The sequence below is a fragment of the Pelecanus crispus genome, chromosome 2 (assembly GCF_030463565.1).
Source record: "Pelecanus crispus isolate bPelCri1 chromosome 2, bPelCri1.pri, whole genome shotgun sequence".
NCBI classification, from domain to species: Eukaryota; Metazoa; Chordata; class Aves; order Pelecaniformes; family Pelecanidae; genus Pelecanus; species Pelecanus crispus.
The window spans coordinates 148,686,423-148,701,465 of record NC_134644.1 but is presented as its reverse complement, the minus strand read 5'-3'; the positions used below and the strand labels follow the sequence as shown (position 1 = coordinate 148,701,465).

The 15,043-nt window shown below is 37.1% G+C and overlaps 1 protein-coding gene across 1 annotated transcript in view; it reads left to right on the top strand.

Annotated features, from left to right (window-relative positions):
• Positions 1 to 15,043, top strand: part of RAD54B (RAD54 homolog B) — a 65,119-nt gene that overhangs the window by 40,311 nt on the left and 9,765 nt on the right. The window contains exons 4-10 of the mRNA XM_075704542.1: positions 2,885 to 3,085; positions 4,479 to 4,751; positions 7,315 to 7,477; positions 8,203 to 8,428; positions 13,265 to 13,472; positions 14,015 to 14,154; positions 14,743 to 15,033. Of these exons, the coding sequence (XP_075560657.1) occupies positions 2,885 to 3,085; positions 4,479 to 4,751; positions 7,315 to 7,477; positions 8,203 to 8,428; positions 13,265 to 13,472; positions 14,015 to 14,154; positions 14,743 to 15,033 (1,502 nt within the window). The remainder of the gene's footprint in view (positions 1 to 2,884; positions 3,086 to 4,478; positions 4,752 to 7,314; positions 7,478 to 8,202; positions 8,429 to 13,264; positions 13,473 to 14,014; positions 14,155 to 14,742; positions 15,034 to 15,043) is intronic.

Genomic DNA, 15,043 nt, shown 5'->3' with positions numbered 1-15,043 from the left:
GTGTGGTGTACACATAGTTCCTGTTACTTATTATTTTCAGTCCAAACTGATTAACAGCAGAGCTCAGAATTTACAATCGCGGTTTATCTTCCAGGGTCTCAGCAAACCCAGCTCTGTTTAAGATCCTGTCTACGGTTAGTGAGCAGCAGCGGCTTTGCTGTTGAAGCCATTGCTCTCTGTACCCCTGTATCAGACACTGAACTTAGTCCCTGTGTGTAACATACCAGTCTCATTTCCATTCCTGAGAAGTTCCTGACACTGTATTTATCGAATTTGGATATTCTGCTATTGCTCTGGAACAAATTTTTCAAGTTAAATAGGTGTGATGCTGAATACAAACCGGAACAGTAAGATAGAAAGAAGGTTGAATGCAAGTACCTAATCAGCATTGCTGGTGAAGAGGTTTAGGTTTTCTATTCAAGGGAATTCTGTGCAAGATAATTTTGACAGGATGTAATTATTTTATAAAAAAATGTTTAATTTTTTAAAAAAGAAAAATACCTTAACACTTTTATCTGAAACTATACTGTAGTTATAGGTAAAAAGCGAATACTTTATGTAGCATAGAAACAAATCGTTACTGGATATTTTTATAAACAGAAATTATGGTAATTCAGAAGACAAACTGAGGGAAGAAATCTGAGCATTGCAGAGGCTGTTATTTTTCAGTTTTCCCATAAGGACATGGTAGTATTTTATGGAATATTGGTGCCCAGTTTGCTTCTCGCTGAGGGCAGGTTGCTTTGGAAATCCTTTTGGGTAAAAGTCACTACTACGAAATGCTAGCAGTCTCCACCTCTGTTTCTAAATTATTGGTTTTCTTATTCTTTTAAATGAAGTAGGGATAAGAAGACTTTGAAGAATTGTTACTGACCTGAAAGTTAAACTACTGGTGATTTAGGTAACACCACGCAGGACTCCCTGACTAAAAGAGCAATGACCATAAAACAGATCTCAGGGGTCACCAAACTCATGTGGGCGGGCAGTGGAGGAGACAAGGAGGTGGTCATTTGTTTATGGATTGCCATCCTTCAAGAGAAAAGAAGAAAGTTCTGCAATGAAATCTTCAGTTCTTGCAGTAACAGTTACTTAACATCTTAATACGAGGAAAGAAGTTGCTGATTAAACTAAGGGAATCCCTTTGAAAAGCAAAGAGAGAACAATTTTGTATTTATCTTGTTGAATCAGTTTACAATTAGAAACTCAATATAGAGTAAAATTAGTCTGTTGTATTTTAGCAATGTACCGGTTTTCTCTCTTTCTCCCCTCTCTCCTTCACCCCTCTGAATCTTATCACTTGTGATTACTGAAGATCCAATAGAGCCCTTGTACCTTTTTGCAAAACTGCAAGGATTTATTCTTGTTCTCTGGCTCATTTCCCAGGTTTCATCTACAAAGAATCCCCTACATTTCAAAAAGAGCTGCTCTGTTCCATTTTCTCATCCTTCTGCAGTGTGCTGGTGTTCAGTAGCTGCTCTGTTACCCCTTGGAGATGGAGGCATCTGTTGCATGAAACACTGCAGATGTTGACTAATGCCTTGAAGAAACTTCCACCTATGGAAAATCCTATCTACATTAGGCACTGCGTTAGCATAGAGTTCTATACAGACAATAAAACTTTTAGGGAGCTTTGGGAAGAAATTTCTGTTCAATAAATGTAGCATTTTTCATTTAGGTGATACCTTTTTAGTAAATGCTAGTCTGAAAAATTGCACTCGTTTTAGGCATGTAATGTATGAGTATTTCGCAGTTTTAAGACTATGTAGACTTGATGTAGAAGTGATAAAGTTGCCTCTTTATTGGACCATTATTGTAAGCAAAAGTTTACTCTTGCCACTTCTCCTTTAAATACCAGTATGCTTGGACATTTTGGAAAGGTTAGTCTGTGGCATAAGCACTTTTTTGTAGCAGATTTGTATAGTGTTGAATCCCAGATGGAATCAAAGGAGCAAACCGATTTAAGCCTTTAGCCAGCATGCAAGGGTATTTTAATGAAAATTAGTCTGATTCTCTCTTTGAAGCTGTGCATGTGCTGAAAAGGAATGCTACAGATATTCCTTTAGGTAATGCTGGGGACTTATCTACCATTACTTATGCCAGATTGCTAACTCTTGAAAGCATGTGGTTATTCTTAATTGATATTATAATCAACTGCTGTCTGTTCTATTATGATTTCTTAACCTTATTAACCTAAATATTTCCTATTAATGTTTATATCTATATAATTAGGTAACTGCTGACAAATCTAAATCAATCTAAGCCTCCTAACAACATTTGAGTTGCCCCAAACTCAAGAGATGGTCTGTTTCAAGATTTGCACGATTACTTATTTTTAAAGGGTATAAGGAAAGGAGTTGAAATAATCTTTTGCATTATTACAATTACGGTTATTCTGCCACCTAGTACTAATGACTTCAGCTCCAGATCTGGTTACTGCCCTCCTTTGCTCCCTTTCCTGAGTTCTGTGTTCCTGTCCTTGCTTCCAGAACATCGCCCAGCACCGCTTCACCGGGACCCTGTTTTCATTTTCTCCTATGGTTGTTTCAGTTTTGGTTTTTTTCCAGCCTTTCCTTTTACTCTTTCTCCACTCTCATTGTCTTATACATATGTCAAATCAGCAGCTCACTGATGTACCAAGTAATGTGCTTTTCCTGGAAGTGGATACTTTCCGAAACAATTTAACAGTTCCTATTTCAGGATGAGTTCTTAAGGGCTGTTCTGTTTCAGTCCAAACTTACCATAAGTGGCCCAGGACAGGAAATACACCACTTTGTTTATATGAGATGAAATGCGTAGATTGTCCTTGATTTGTTTGAAATGCAAATGACTATACACTTTGTCAAGAGAACCTGAGATATTCTTTGTTATTTTATTTCCCTTTTAGATGCACTGTGTTTGCCAACATCAGGGACAGCAAAGGAAGAAGCAGCTCAGGAAGAACCTGACTGCCTTGTGAAATATTTCAGTGTTGTGTGGTGTAAGGCATCAAAGAAAAAGCACAAGAAGTGGGAAGGCGATGCTGTTCTTATTACAAAAGGAAAGTCAGTAATATTGAAAGATATGGAAGGCAAAGACATTGGAAGAGGTACTGTAGATTTGCATACTTGTGTAAGTGAACAACTGGCTTAAAATTACTGTGCTTTGAATAACAGAGACCCAGCTCTTTAAATTTATTCTCCATACCAATATCAACCACAGGATGAAAAAACAGTAGGGTTTGGGGGGGTGGGGGGAGACGGCAAGAAAGCTTTATATTTCTTACATGTAAGGCAGATGTATGGGGGAGGCTGGGGCAGGCTGAATAACATTATTCACAGAAATACCAAATGCTAGTCCAAGGAGAGGATCTGGAAATGAACGGCTGTACTAATTCAGCAGAGGTGCCAAATGAGGGATGAGCAGTTGATTTTGGTTGCTCACATAATGCATTGGAGAAGGTGTTAAATTTAGGGGAAAATAAACAGGTAAGTTCCTTGTAGATAGTCGGGTCAGTAGTATGGCAACTGGGAATGTCAGAGGTTGGATCTGTGCTTTTCAGCCAGTCAAACAGCTAAAAATATTGTCTTTGTCAGAAAGACAAGCAAACAGCAACATTTTCCAGCCAAGCCAAAGTCAACTGTGTAGCAATTTTTAGTCTTGTAGTTTTAGCAGCAGCTGCTGCTGTAAGACACAGTTTGGGTTGATATCAGAGTTAAAAATAAGACTTGCAAACTATAGGCTGCAGTCAACTTGAAGCAATAATTTTTTACTGAAAGCAAAGCAAGAATTAACTTTGCTAACTGAGCCAAAGATATTTTGTAAGGGAGTAGGATTGGACAATGTTGCTACAAAACATAAGTTGATTAATTTTAGGACTGAGATGGCTTCTCTGCTCTTTTGTTACAATCATGACATTGTGAGCCTTGTTAGCACCAGGCAGTTTTGATTTGCAAATCAGTCTGTGACTTAGACGTTAATTTGAATGTATTTATAGCAAACTAATATATGTACAGGCTTGCTTGTTTTTGAAAAAGGCAGAGAGAAAGAGAGTAATGCCTGGAATGCATCAGCCACCACCCTGTTGTTTTTGTGTTTTTTTTTCAAGTCCTGTCTTCTTGAATTAGCAAAAACACAATAGAAAAATGAATATTCTGATTTTCGCTGGGAAAAGTCTTTTTTCTCTTTTTGATGGTGTCAGGGAGTACGATACCAATGTCATCGGTGCTAACTTGCCCCTTCAGAGTTGCTTTCAATGCTCTTTGATTCTAAGAAAATCATAAATTGACCAATTTAAGCAATGTAAATTTTAAATTTCTGCAATTATTTTACAAGCCTGTTGAGTGAGAAGGAAAGGTCCGGTAGTGGTGCTTACCTCCAAAATTGCATTTAATCAAATACCTGTTGACAGTTTTGTTTTTTCTTCCGGCAGATGAGTACAGATGTTAAGGAAGTAGTATTTGCTATATTGTCCTAATTACTAAATTTTTGTATTATTTTAGGTACTGGATATAAATCTAAAGAGCTAGACAGTCTTGATGAAGGCCAAACACTGATTGTTGGAGGAAAAGAAATTGAAGTGATGGGTGTAATTTCAGCAGATGACTTCAGCAGTGGCAGGTGTTTTCAGGCTGGAGTAGGGACTCATGACACAGTCCCAACTAATATGAAACCATTCTGTAAACCATTTAAAAGTGTCTGTCAATCCAATACTAAAGAGAATATGCTCAAAGATTCTCAGAGCTACAAACCTCGCCACGATCCAAGTGCTTCAAGTAAGATTCAGATTTTTAAGTTTCTTTAAGCATCCTCTGGCTCTCAAAAAAAGTTGAATGTGTAACCAAAATTTTCTTGTTCCACAATGTATTACTAAAGTATTTTTGACATACAGGACTAGTGTTTCTATCAATATCATGTTAGGATTTTATCATGTGTGTTTCTAACAAGTGAAATGCTCTGCACTGCATAAAGTTTCTCATAGTTGTTACAGATGGCTGTAGAAACAAGTTAGAGTGGTTTCTGAGAGTTTTGCCAAGAAAAATGAGCATATTGATCAAAGAAGCAGTCTGACACATGCTAAAAGTTCTAGATGAGTTCCAGCTTCCCACTGGGGTCAGTGAAGCACTGACATAATATGGCAGCACAGTAATTACAGTGGAGGATCAGTAATAGAGAGGTTAAGCCAGATTCAAAGAATTGCTTCTGACAGCACCTGATCCTTCACAGCCAGTGAGTATAACTACACTGCCCAAACTCAACCAGATACATTTTGGCATAAAAGTTTTGTTTTATAATGCTAGAAGTACCACGTGCGGAAGAGCCACGAGAGTTCACAAATTGCATAGGAACAGGCTGGTTAAGCAGTTGTATAACAGGGATTCTGTAAACATTTGATAGCTGCAGGAAGTGGCGTTACTTATCTAAACAAGAAGTACTCTTTCATCTGTCATTAACAAACCGTTTAGGAACTATATTCCGCTGATGGCTTTATCTTTCAGATGGAAGATAAAAATGAGTTTAAAAAAACGTTACTAAGAGAGCAATGCATATTTAAAAAAAATACAAATTTGTTCTACATTCTTACTATAGTTATACCTCCATCTTACTTCTTACCTCATATCCTGATACTATGGGACTTTTCAAAACTGCTACCTGGCTGCTATGTAGATAAACAATGAAATTCCAATCAAGAGGTAATTAGTGACATCACTGGCCTTTTTTGTAAGAGCAGCCTTATTAACACCAGCTTCTGGTCTGAATTCAACTTGATCATGTTGTATCTAAGAATATTCCTTCCTGTGGTTGCAAGATGATACTGCATTAACTTTCTAACCTAAAATCTGGCAAAGACTTGATATATTCAACACTCAAATTAACTTCTTTGTTGTTTTCGTACTAGTCTATCAAAAAGCTATGGTTTCTTCTAGTTCTTTATCTCCTGTGACTTTTCTGCTGGTGAATTTGAGTACCTCCTATGAGATTTCCCTAAACTGCCTGATACGGAGAGCCCTCAACACATCAGTAGATCAGACTCTCAGTCATTAGTATTGCTTACACAGGAGACTCACGTAGTTTATCTAACTATGTCTTGTTGCTTAAGCTCTTTCAGAAGTAATGGAGATACTTTCCTAGACCAGGACCTTGGGACTGGAACATTCAGAAGTGTTCATGTTGAGGTCTATGCCAACAGTCCATTAAAATGCAGCTTCTTCAAAATGGACAGCCATTTACCCTTGTGCTCAGCAGAACAGAGCACAGTGACAAAGATGTAAAGCCACATCTTCATGTATGATTTCTAAGTTTTAGTCTATTGCTCATCTAAGCCTTGTTTCTTTCCCATCTCTGAGGCTGCAAAATTTTGTCAGAAAAGTTATCTTTTTGTCACCAGTAGCTCTTATATATACAGGCATGCAGTTTGATGCAATCTATTAGAACTCAGCCCTTTGTCAGTAGGAAACAAAATCTCCCTGAATGATACAAGCCGTCAACCAACCTATTCCCATGAATAAATTATCAGTATAGATCTGCTCTGGTGACATAACAATACCAGCAGCTATAAATTGCTTTCTTATTCTGAGACAATGCAGCTTTTCAGTGAGGATGTGTAGCATCAATATAAGCAACCCAGTGTCGACAATGTCTAGCAAAATTATGATGTTAGAGTTTGTAAACAAATGATGGCAAGCAAAACTGTTATTTAGATGTAGCCAAAGGATATATCCCAATACTTCATGCTCTCTCTGCCTCTGTATGTCATCAAACCTGTCAACTTCTTTTATTCATGCACTGTGGCAGCCTTTGTCAGCTCAGTCTCAGTCCTTCCCTATTTTTTTTGTTAACAAATTGTTGTCTTTTTATCTGTTTCTCAGGCAGAGAAGTCTGTGCAGCTACAAGAATATCCCCTTGAAATGTAGCATCTAGACTTTATGTAGGTCATTGTTTATGTTCTTTTTCTTAAACTTTCCTTTAAGAAGCCTTTTAGAATATCTGCTTTAACTCTATGCATTCAAAGTCATCTGGCAACATTTATTAGGTAGGCAGTTTCACCTCATCGTAAAAAAATACTCAGATTTCTCAGTTTGTCACCTTTACCTTTGACAAAAGTGCAAACTATTTGGGAAGCCTCTGTAAAAGGAATTTTTTTATGTAGAAGGCTATCTAGATGCTCTGTTGGTCAATCTGTTTTCTGTCTGAGAATGGTCAATATATTGAACAGTATTTTTAGCAGTCATTAGATCATTTACTTTTTTCTGTAGCTGAGTTAGAGAAATAATACCCTCTGCTAACAGACTAAAAATAATGTTTTGTGCAATACTTACATATGTTTTGAACTTCAAGATTCTCTAGTTATGCCAAGACCAAATGCAAGTCATCAGTGGATGTTCAATAAGGCCAGTTTACCTATGGTGGATGTAGTTGTGGATCCTTACATTGCAAATAATCTCCGACCACATCAGAAAGAAGGAATTATATTTCTATATGAATGTGTAATGGGAATGAGGTAAGACTGTAATTATCCTTTTGGCTTTCAATACTTTCAAAATAGTAATATTTTCATGCCTACATTCAAAATTAGACAATTTGAATGGGAAGATTTGAGCATTTTGTCAATTAATTAATATTAGTAATTTTCCCCTAGTAAAGGTTGCACAAGTTTTTTCTGACTTGTATGTAGCATCATGCTTGCTGTGACTTTGCCAGATGTGATGAGAAGCTAGTGCACCAAAAGGCCTGTCAGTTCTACTGCAAATACCAAGTCTTGTAAACATGGATACAGTCTAAGCCATGCTAAAGCACACTACTTTCTGGGATTTATAATTCATATAATTCATAATTATTCATATAAGTTATAATTCAGGCATTTAGAATAAAGAAGCTGTTATACCAACCTGTTGAAAAAATACAGTAGTTTTCAGAAGTGTTTTCTCAAGTCATAGATTCCTTAAGGTATATACAAGTTTTAAAAATATTAGATAATATTTTTAATTCTAAAAGAAGATTTAAACTATTTGGTTTTGGAGGACTAATGCATTAATCTAGAAAATGAGGCATTTCACTCTAAGGTCTTCTGGTATAACTGAATGAAAACCTACAGTAGAGCATAATAAGTATAAATGGGCTCTTTGTACTTCAGAAAACAACCACAAGAAGCAATTTCCTAAACTAGTGTAAATAATTATAGATATGTCTTTTAAAATATTACCACGGCCTAATTATATCTTACAGAGTTAGTGGAAGATTTGGAGCTATTCTTGCCGATGAAATGGGCTTGGGAAAAACATTGCAATGCATTGCACTTGTCTGGACTCTTCTGCGTCAAGGGGTCTATGGATGCAAACCTGTACTAAAACGAGCACTAATTGTCACCCCTGGGAGTCTGGTAAAAAACTGGAAAAAAGAATTTCAGAAATGGTTGGGAAGTGAAAGGATCAAAGTCTTTACAGTTGATCAGGTAATATTTCTTTCCCAAAGGGGATTAGGTCATATTTGGCTCAGAATGTAGGACTTGAGATTTTTTTTTTCCTCTTCTTTTTTTTTTTAACCAGACACCAAAACTAGTCATTCTCTATTAATATTTTTTTGGTAATACTTTCTCCTTCAGGTAATTGTCCATATGGGCATTTAGCTGTCAGTAACCAGGTGATAACTCAAGCTCGCCTGCCTGTGTAGCATATGTCTGTCTTATCTTTCCTCAGGCTTCACCTTTGAAGATGTAAAAGGTGACATGGTCCTCCGTGTGCCTCTTCAGTTTAAGGAAGAGCTTTCTGTTGTCTATTGAAGTGCACACCTTCCCTCCTTTATGTACCAGAGCATCTACCTTGACTGACTGGTACTCCGTTTCTGTGGTAGTTGCTTTTGTTCTGTACTGAAAACTTTTTCCTCTTTGTTTTGTCTGTTTGTTTCCAGTTACTTCAGAAGGTTATTCCCTTTATTGTCACTGTCAAGAATTAGATTTATATAGGGACGGTTTAAAAACTCGTGAGTTACCAGACCTAGAGGCTCAGTGTTAGATAATGTGAATATCTATCATCTCTAGAAGAAAGCAGACAAGTACAAATCTTATTAAAGAAGACGATGGTGCTGATCCCTGTCCCTCCTATAGTGGAGCTGTTCCCACTGGTAATGACATTCCCAAATTCCTGTAGGGCCTGGATGAATCCCATGTGCTGACAAAGTATTTCTTCTCTTAATCTCCTTGGTATACCTTTAGGTTTTTGCCTTTGGTTTAGAAAGGCAAAACTTTCTCTGTCCTTTACTGCAAAGACTAAAAGTTCTAGTGTAGTCTCTATGCTTCAGTGATCTTTATTGACCACGTCAGACAGGAAAGCACCTGGCAAAGTAAAAGATGGGGAGTTCAAGGAGTGAGGCTGTAGGATCACTGACCGAAAGCTTTCTCTGAAGGAAAGCCACATCTTGCTCTGGTTATCCAGTAAGGCTTTCTTGCCATGTATATTTTCCTGTTAAGCATGTCTCAGTATCTGTCAGAGGATTGGGTTCCATCAGGACCAGCATTCCTGAAGCTATGAACAGGAGACTGGCTCATGCCTTCATTAACACTTCTGAAGCTTTCAAATTTAAGCTCTGCTTTTTATAATTAACCATCCAGAATTTCTTTTCCTAAGACTTCTGGTCCTCATGTCCATATGGAGTGGGCATTCACAGCAGAAAGGAAAGAGAAGTTGTTTAGCAAACTGTTGTTTCTATATGTACATTCAGCAATCTGCTGTACCCCTACTTTTTCCTTGCTCCTATATATTTGAATTGTGCCAGTGGGAGGAAGAAGGGAACTTACAGTATCTGCATTGGTGCTTGCAACAAAGATGAAGATATTTATTTTCCAAAGTTATTTTTTAATCTAATAGTTCCGTACAAGTAGATTGAAGAAACAAATAGTACTTCATTCTAAAGATGACCTGATTCTTACATCAACCAGATTTGCTTTTAGTTTCTTGCATTATCCTTATTGTATCTATGGAAGAGTGAATATTTCAGATGAAATGGAAGTTTTCAAACTTTTTAAACTCTTTTGTAGAGTGTACAAAATTTTGTAACAATTGTTTCTTTGAATTCCACTCATTATTGTCAAACCCTTGAAATTACTGAACCTACTCATCTTCCATTGAGGACAATCCACATGCAATAGGTGCTCTTTGCATCGTTTCCTTTTCTTAGTTACTTGTTTCAAGATGTGGAAATGAAGCAAACTGACTTGTCAGGAACTGTAAAGTAATATAGGTTAGGATGAGAAATATGGAAGTTTCTAAAAGAAGTGGATATAATATGGCAACATTTTTACCTGAAAAGGTAGTTAGAAATAACTGAACGTTTTCTTGCAGTTTTTATGAATAATGTTGGGAGGAGAAAACCTGAATTTGCTGACAGTTACTATGACCTAAAATGACAGTAGCTTTCATTTTCTTTTAATTTAAATAACTAATATTCTTACTCATCTTGTTGGAGCCATTTGGATTGAGGACACTCAGCAGCTTTTAAGATTGTGTTCCCAAATAGCAAGGAATACATTGTCATGCAAAAGGAAGACACAATATGACTTGCCTGGGGTATAATGAGGTATTTCAAAATAATTTACTGTCTATCTTCTCTGGAAAAACAGCAATTACCATACTGTTATTTCTCCAGTAAAAATTAAAAGGAAGAGCTTGTCTCAAAGGTTTTTTCTGTTCTTGCCTATAAGGAATACATTCAAAGAACTGGCAGACTTTTTAAAATGTGGTAGGCATGTTTTCCTCACTTTCACACTGAAACACTGCGAACTGATCCTAACCCTTCAGTAACAGACTCTTCAAAAAACCAGGGCATTATCTCTTTTAAAATGAGATTACAGTTTACTTCTGTTAAAATGCAAATGTCATGTAGAGGACATTGCTTTTAAAATGAAGGTGTCCCCACAAAGGTTGCATTTAGGTCTCGTTAATCCATGTTATCAGCATTTGAGACATGTTTGAGAGAATAGCTCTTTTATCTGTTTGCAGAGTATCACTTCTACTAGGGTCGTTTTGGTTTGGTTTTTAAGTCAAAATATCTGGACAATTAATTAATTCAAGGTTTATATTGCTTCATGATCATAATTTTTTGATTTACACTTCACCGGCTATATTGGATTTGGAGTAGTGCAAAGAAGGGTCTGTTCAAAGAGTAAGTCTGGGACATTATGGAGCTCTAATACTGATTGACAATTTCTCCATATGTAGCTCTGGGCAACTTGCTTAAACCTGTCAAGTCACTTCGGGTAATTGTGAAAATGGAGGCTGTAATACATACATATCTTGCAGCCAGTTAAGAGGCTAAATTAATTACTTGAAATTAGCTTGTAAATTTATTTTACTTCTTAGTCCATCATCCACTGCTGTTATTATATACAGCAAAGAGTATGTTATATTTGGCTGCAGGGGGCTTATAATACGTCAGGACTCTCCTGCTTTTTTTAAGGGGTCCAGAAGAGTTGATGATTTACCAGGGGAGGGATGTTGGAGGCAGTTCCCCAGTGCCCCCACCACTTTCCCTGTAGTTTCAGCTCACACCCAGAAAGTGTAGGAAGGCACAATGATTTCTGAACCCTGGGCATCTTCTGGTGCTTGACTATTCCAAGAGAAGGTCAGAGAGGCGTTGCATCTGTCTTCAGGGCTGCAATGTGGAGCCTGAATACTGGGCAGGGATGACATTGGGTGTTGCATACAGGGTCCCTCTGTGTCTCTCTTCCTGTGTTGGGAAATTTTCTGCTCCTATTTTGAAACTGGAGGTAAAAATACTGGCCAGAAAACTGGCAGTTAACTACAGTCCTGGAAACAACAGGAATGCTTGGGTCCCATCCAAACAACTGGGAAAATTGGTGCATGCCCTTGTTACCTGCTCCTCACTGCTCCTTGCTTCTTCCCATGCGTGCTGGGCCTCTGTGAGCAGCATGTGGGGACTGATGACAAGGTACTTTGTGAGATTAATGTGCCAGATTCAGCCCATAGATTCATCTGAATCACCTGCTAGGAGGCTCTAAACGTTGTGGTAATTAAGTGGTGCTGCTTTTACAGTGTATTGCACCATCTGGCTCCAGACTTAGTTGTCTGTGTTTGGTAACTGATCTTGTTTGGAAATAAAAATACCTTCTGAGGCTCTAGCTTGATTTGCTTTCACAATTAAAGAGGTTCTTGAGCTTGTCAGCTGGGCCCATAGCCTGCTTAGTTAGTGAACACCATTAGGAAATAGGAAGGAGCGTGCAGGGAATTAGTGTCTGGAGCTAAGCAGACAGGGACATGCCCACAGTAGATTTTTCCATTTTTATGCATAATTGCAAGACAAGTAAGCAATCCTAGTACATTCACAAGTCTGTACAGATATGTAACTATTTCTAGGAAACTTTCTTTGCGTTACAGTGACTTTTTAATTTGGTGTGTCTCTTTTTAAAGCTGGTTTTGTCTCTAAGGTGCAAGTCTAATTGTGCAAGTCTTATTCTGTTCAGACTCGAGTGCTATCATATGGGCAGCTCTTGTTGGTTTTCCTTATTGTTACATTTGGTAATAAACAAGTAGACTTAGTTCTGGTTATTTATTTAGGAGTTCAACGAAAGTCTTGATGTCTATTGAAAGAAAAGGGTTTGAAGGGTATATAGGGTGAAGGGGCTCATGGCCATTTTCTGACTACTAATACGGGATTTAGAAATCAATTGCATTTATTTACCAATACACAGGCATGTTTTTTGGAGATAGTTTGGGGCTCTATTTTCTGAGTCCCAGGCTGCCCTTACCTGTTGGCCAACCCATCAATGTTAAGGGCTTGTAACAAAGTTAATACCATATTCAATTCAAAACTACAGGAGGAATTTTAGGTTGGTGGAATGTGGTAACTTTCTACTGGATCACATTACTGCGCTCTGCAGCTTGAGATCCCAAAGTGAATGTACAGGCAGCTACTTATGCCTCTTTGTTATCTTGGCTTTAATTATTCATTTGAAGCTTACCTAAATGCCAGGACTGGAAAGCTGTTACAGGGAGACTGTGCTTTTCACCTTCATGGTAATGTGTCTCAAAGGATTTGAAAGCCTAAAAGAATAATAAATTTTCTTTTAATGAGGTGGTAAAACTTGCAATTGCTGTATCAGATCCCATATTTCCTTTGCAAATTAGGAAAGAATCAATAATCCAAACGCATGGAGGAGATAGTAAATGTCTTGTGTCATGCTAGAAAAATTTCTGTAGACACTGGACATTTAAGGAATATGATGAGTGATCTCAAAAGAAATAATTGTATGATATATTTTCCTTTATACCTGCAGGACCACAAAGTAGAAGAATTCATTGGTTCCCCACTTTATTCAGTATTGATAATCAGTTATGAGATGCTACTGCGATCTTTGGATCAAATTCAGGCTATAGAATTTAACCTCCTAATCTGTGATGAAGGACATCGTCTGAAAAATAGCTCTATTAAGACAACTACAGCCCTCACTAGTCTGTCTTGTGAGAGGAGAATTATCCTTACTGGTTAGTATTTATAGCTACTTCTGATATTTAGCTATGCTAATAGTATTAGGTTGGGGTAAAGAAAAAAGCTATTCTAAGTATGGCAGGAGCACAGTATAAATTTTGGCAATGGGTATTAACTGCACAAATTTGGGGTCTTGTAAAAACAGATTATTTCCAATTTTTTTTTTAAATAAATGCAAAATTTGACTAACTTCAGGGACAGGGAAGGAGCATGGGAACTTCTGTAAGGGAATCGGGACTCTGTTTACATATACTCATTGTTTTCCTTTGTAGTTATTTAATAAAATTGATTTAGAACTTGGCTTTTTCAATTCCTTTGTCAAAACTACTAGATGTGCAGTCTGTTTAGTTAGGGGGGCAGTAGTTTATTAATCATGATAAAGTTCCAGATTAATTCAGTACTGTGAGTAATTTTCATTGAAACAAAACATCTGTTTTCAGGCTGCATTCTCAGCATTAAACCCTGCATTCAATGATTGTACTTATATAATTTTCAAGAAAAAGTTACCAAATGCAGGATTTTTTTTTTTTCTTTCCAGGAACTCCAATCCAAAATGACTTGCAAGAATTTTATGCATTAATAGAGTTTGTGAATCCAGGAATACTTGGTTCTTTATCCACGTATAGAAAAATATATGAGGAACCGATTGTCAGGTCTAGAGAACCTTCAGCAACAAAGGTATGTTATTAAAAAATATGCACTTATAGAAGAAAATTCATAGACAGCACTGTGAAATTTGCTTTCTATGGAATAAAATAAAGATCAGGACTAATAGTAATAAAGCTTTTCACCTTCCTATTTGAAACAAAATCAGTTGTTCTCCAAAGGAAGCTGGAGGAATACATGCATGTTGAGATCATGGCATTTCAGCTGCTTATTAATTATCAGGCAAAAATTGTTCTTCCAACACCTTGCATTCCCAAAAATGCCATGCCAATTACCATATGACGATACTTTATTCATTCTTAGTTTCTCCACAGTACTGGAAAATCTGCATGATTTTATTGCATCAATCAAGAAATTCTAGAATATAATTCAAGCCTGGGGTATCTTCTGGGATGTTATCTTCCTTTGTATAAAACTTTAGAAACCAGACCTAGAACTAAGCTAATGCAGTGGTACTAATTGGAGAAGAATTGATCATTACAGTCCCATGTCAGAAATGGTATCATACATCTAAAATATTAACTACCTAATTAAAATCATACAGAAAACTATTGTGATGAAATGCAAGATTATCATTAATTTTGTGCTTTGTTCTTGTAGGAGGAAAAGGAACTTGGAGAAAAAAGAGCAGCAGAACTCACACGCCTAACTGCACTCTTTATTCTTAGGAGAACACAGGAGGTTATAAACAAATTTCTGCCTCCCAAAAAGGAGAGCATAATCTTCTGTCGACCAACAGCACTGCAACTCGAATTGTATCGAAAACTGCTTAGTTCTCGAGTTATTAGGTCCTGTCTACAAGGCAGGCTAGAAAACAGTCTTCACCTAATATGTATAGGAGCTTTGAAAAAACTTTGCAATCATCCATGTCTTCTGTTTAAAGCTATGAAGGTATCTATCC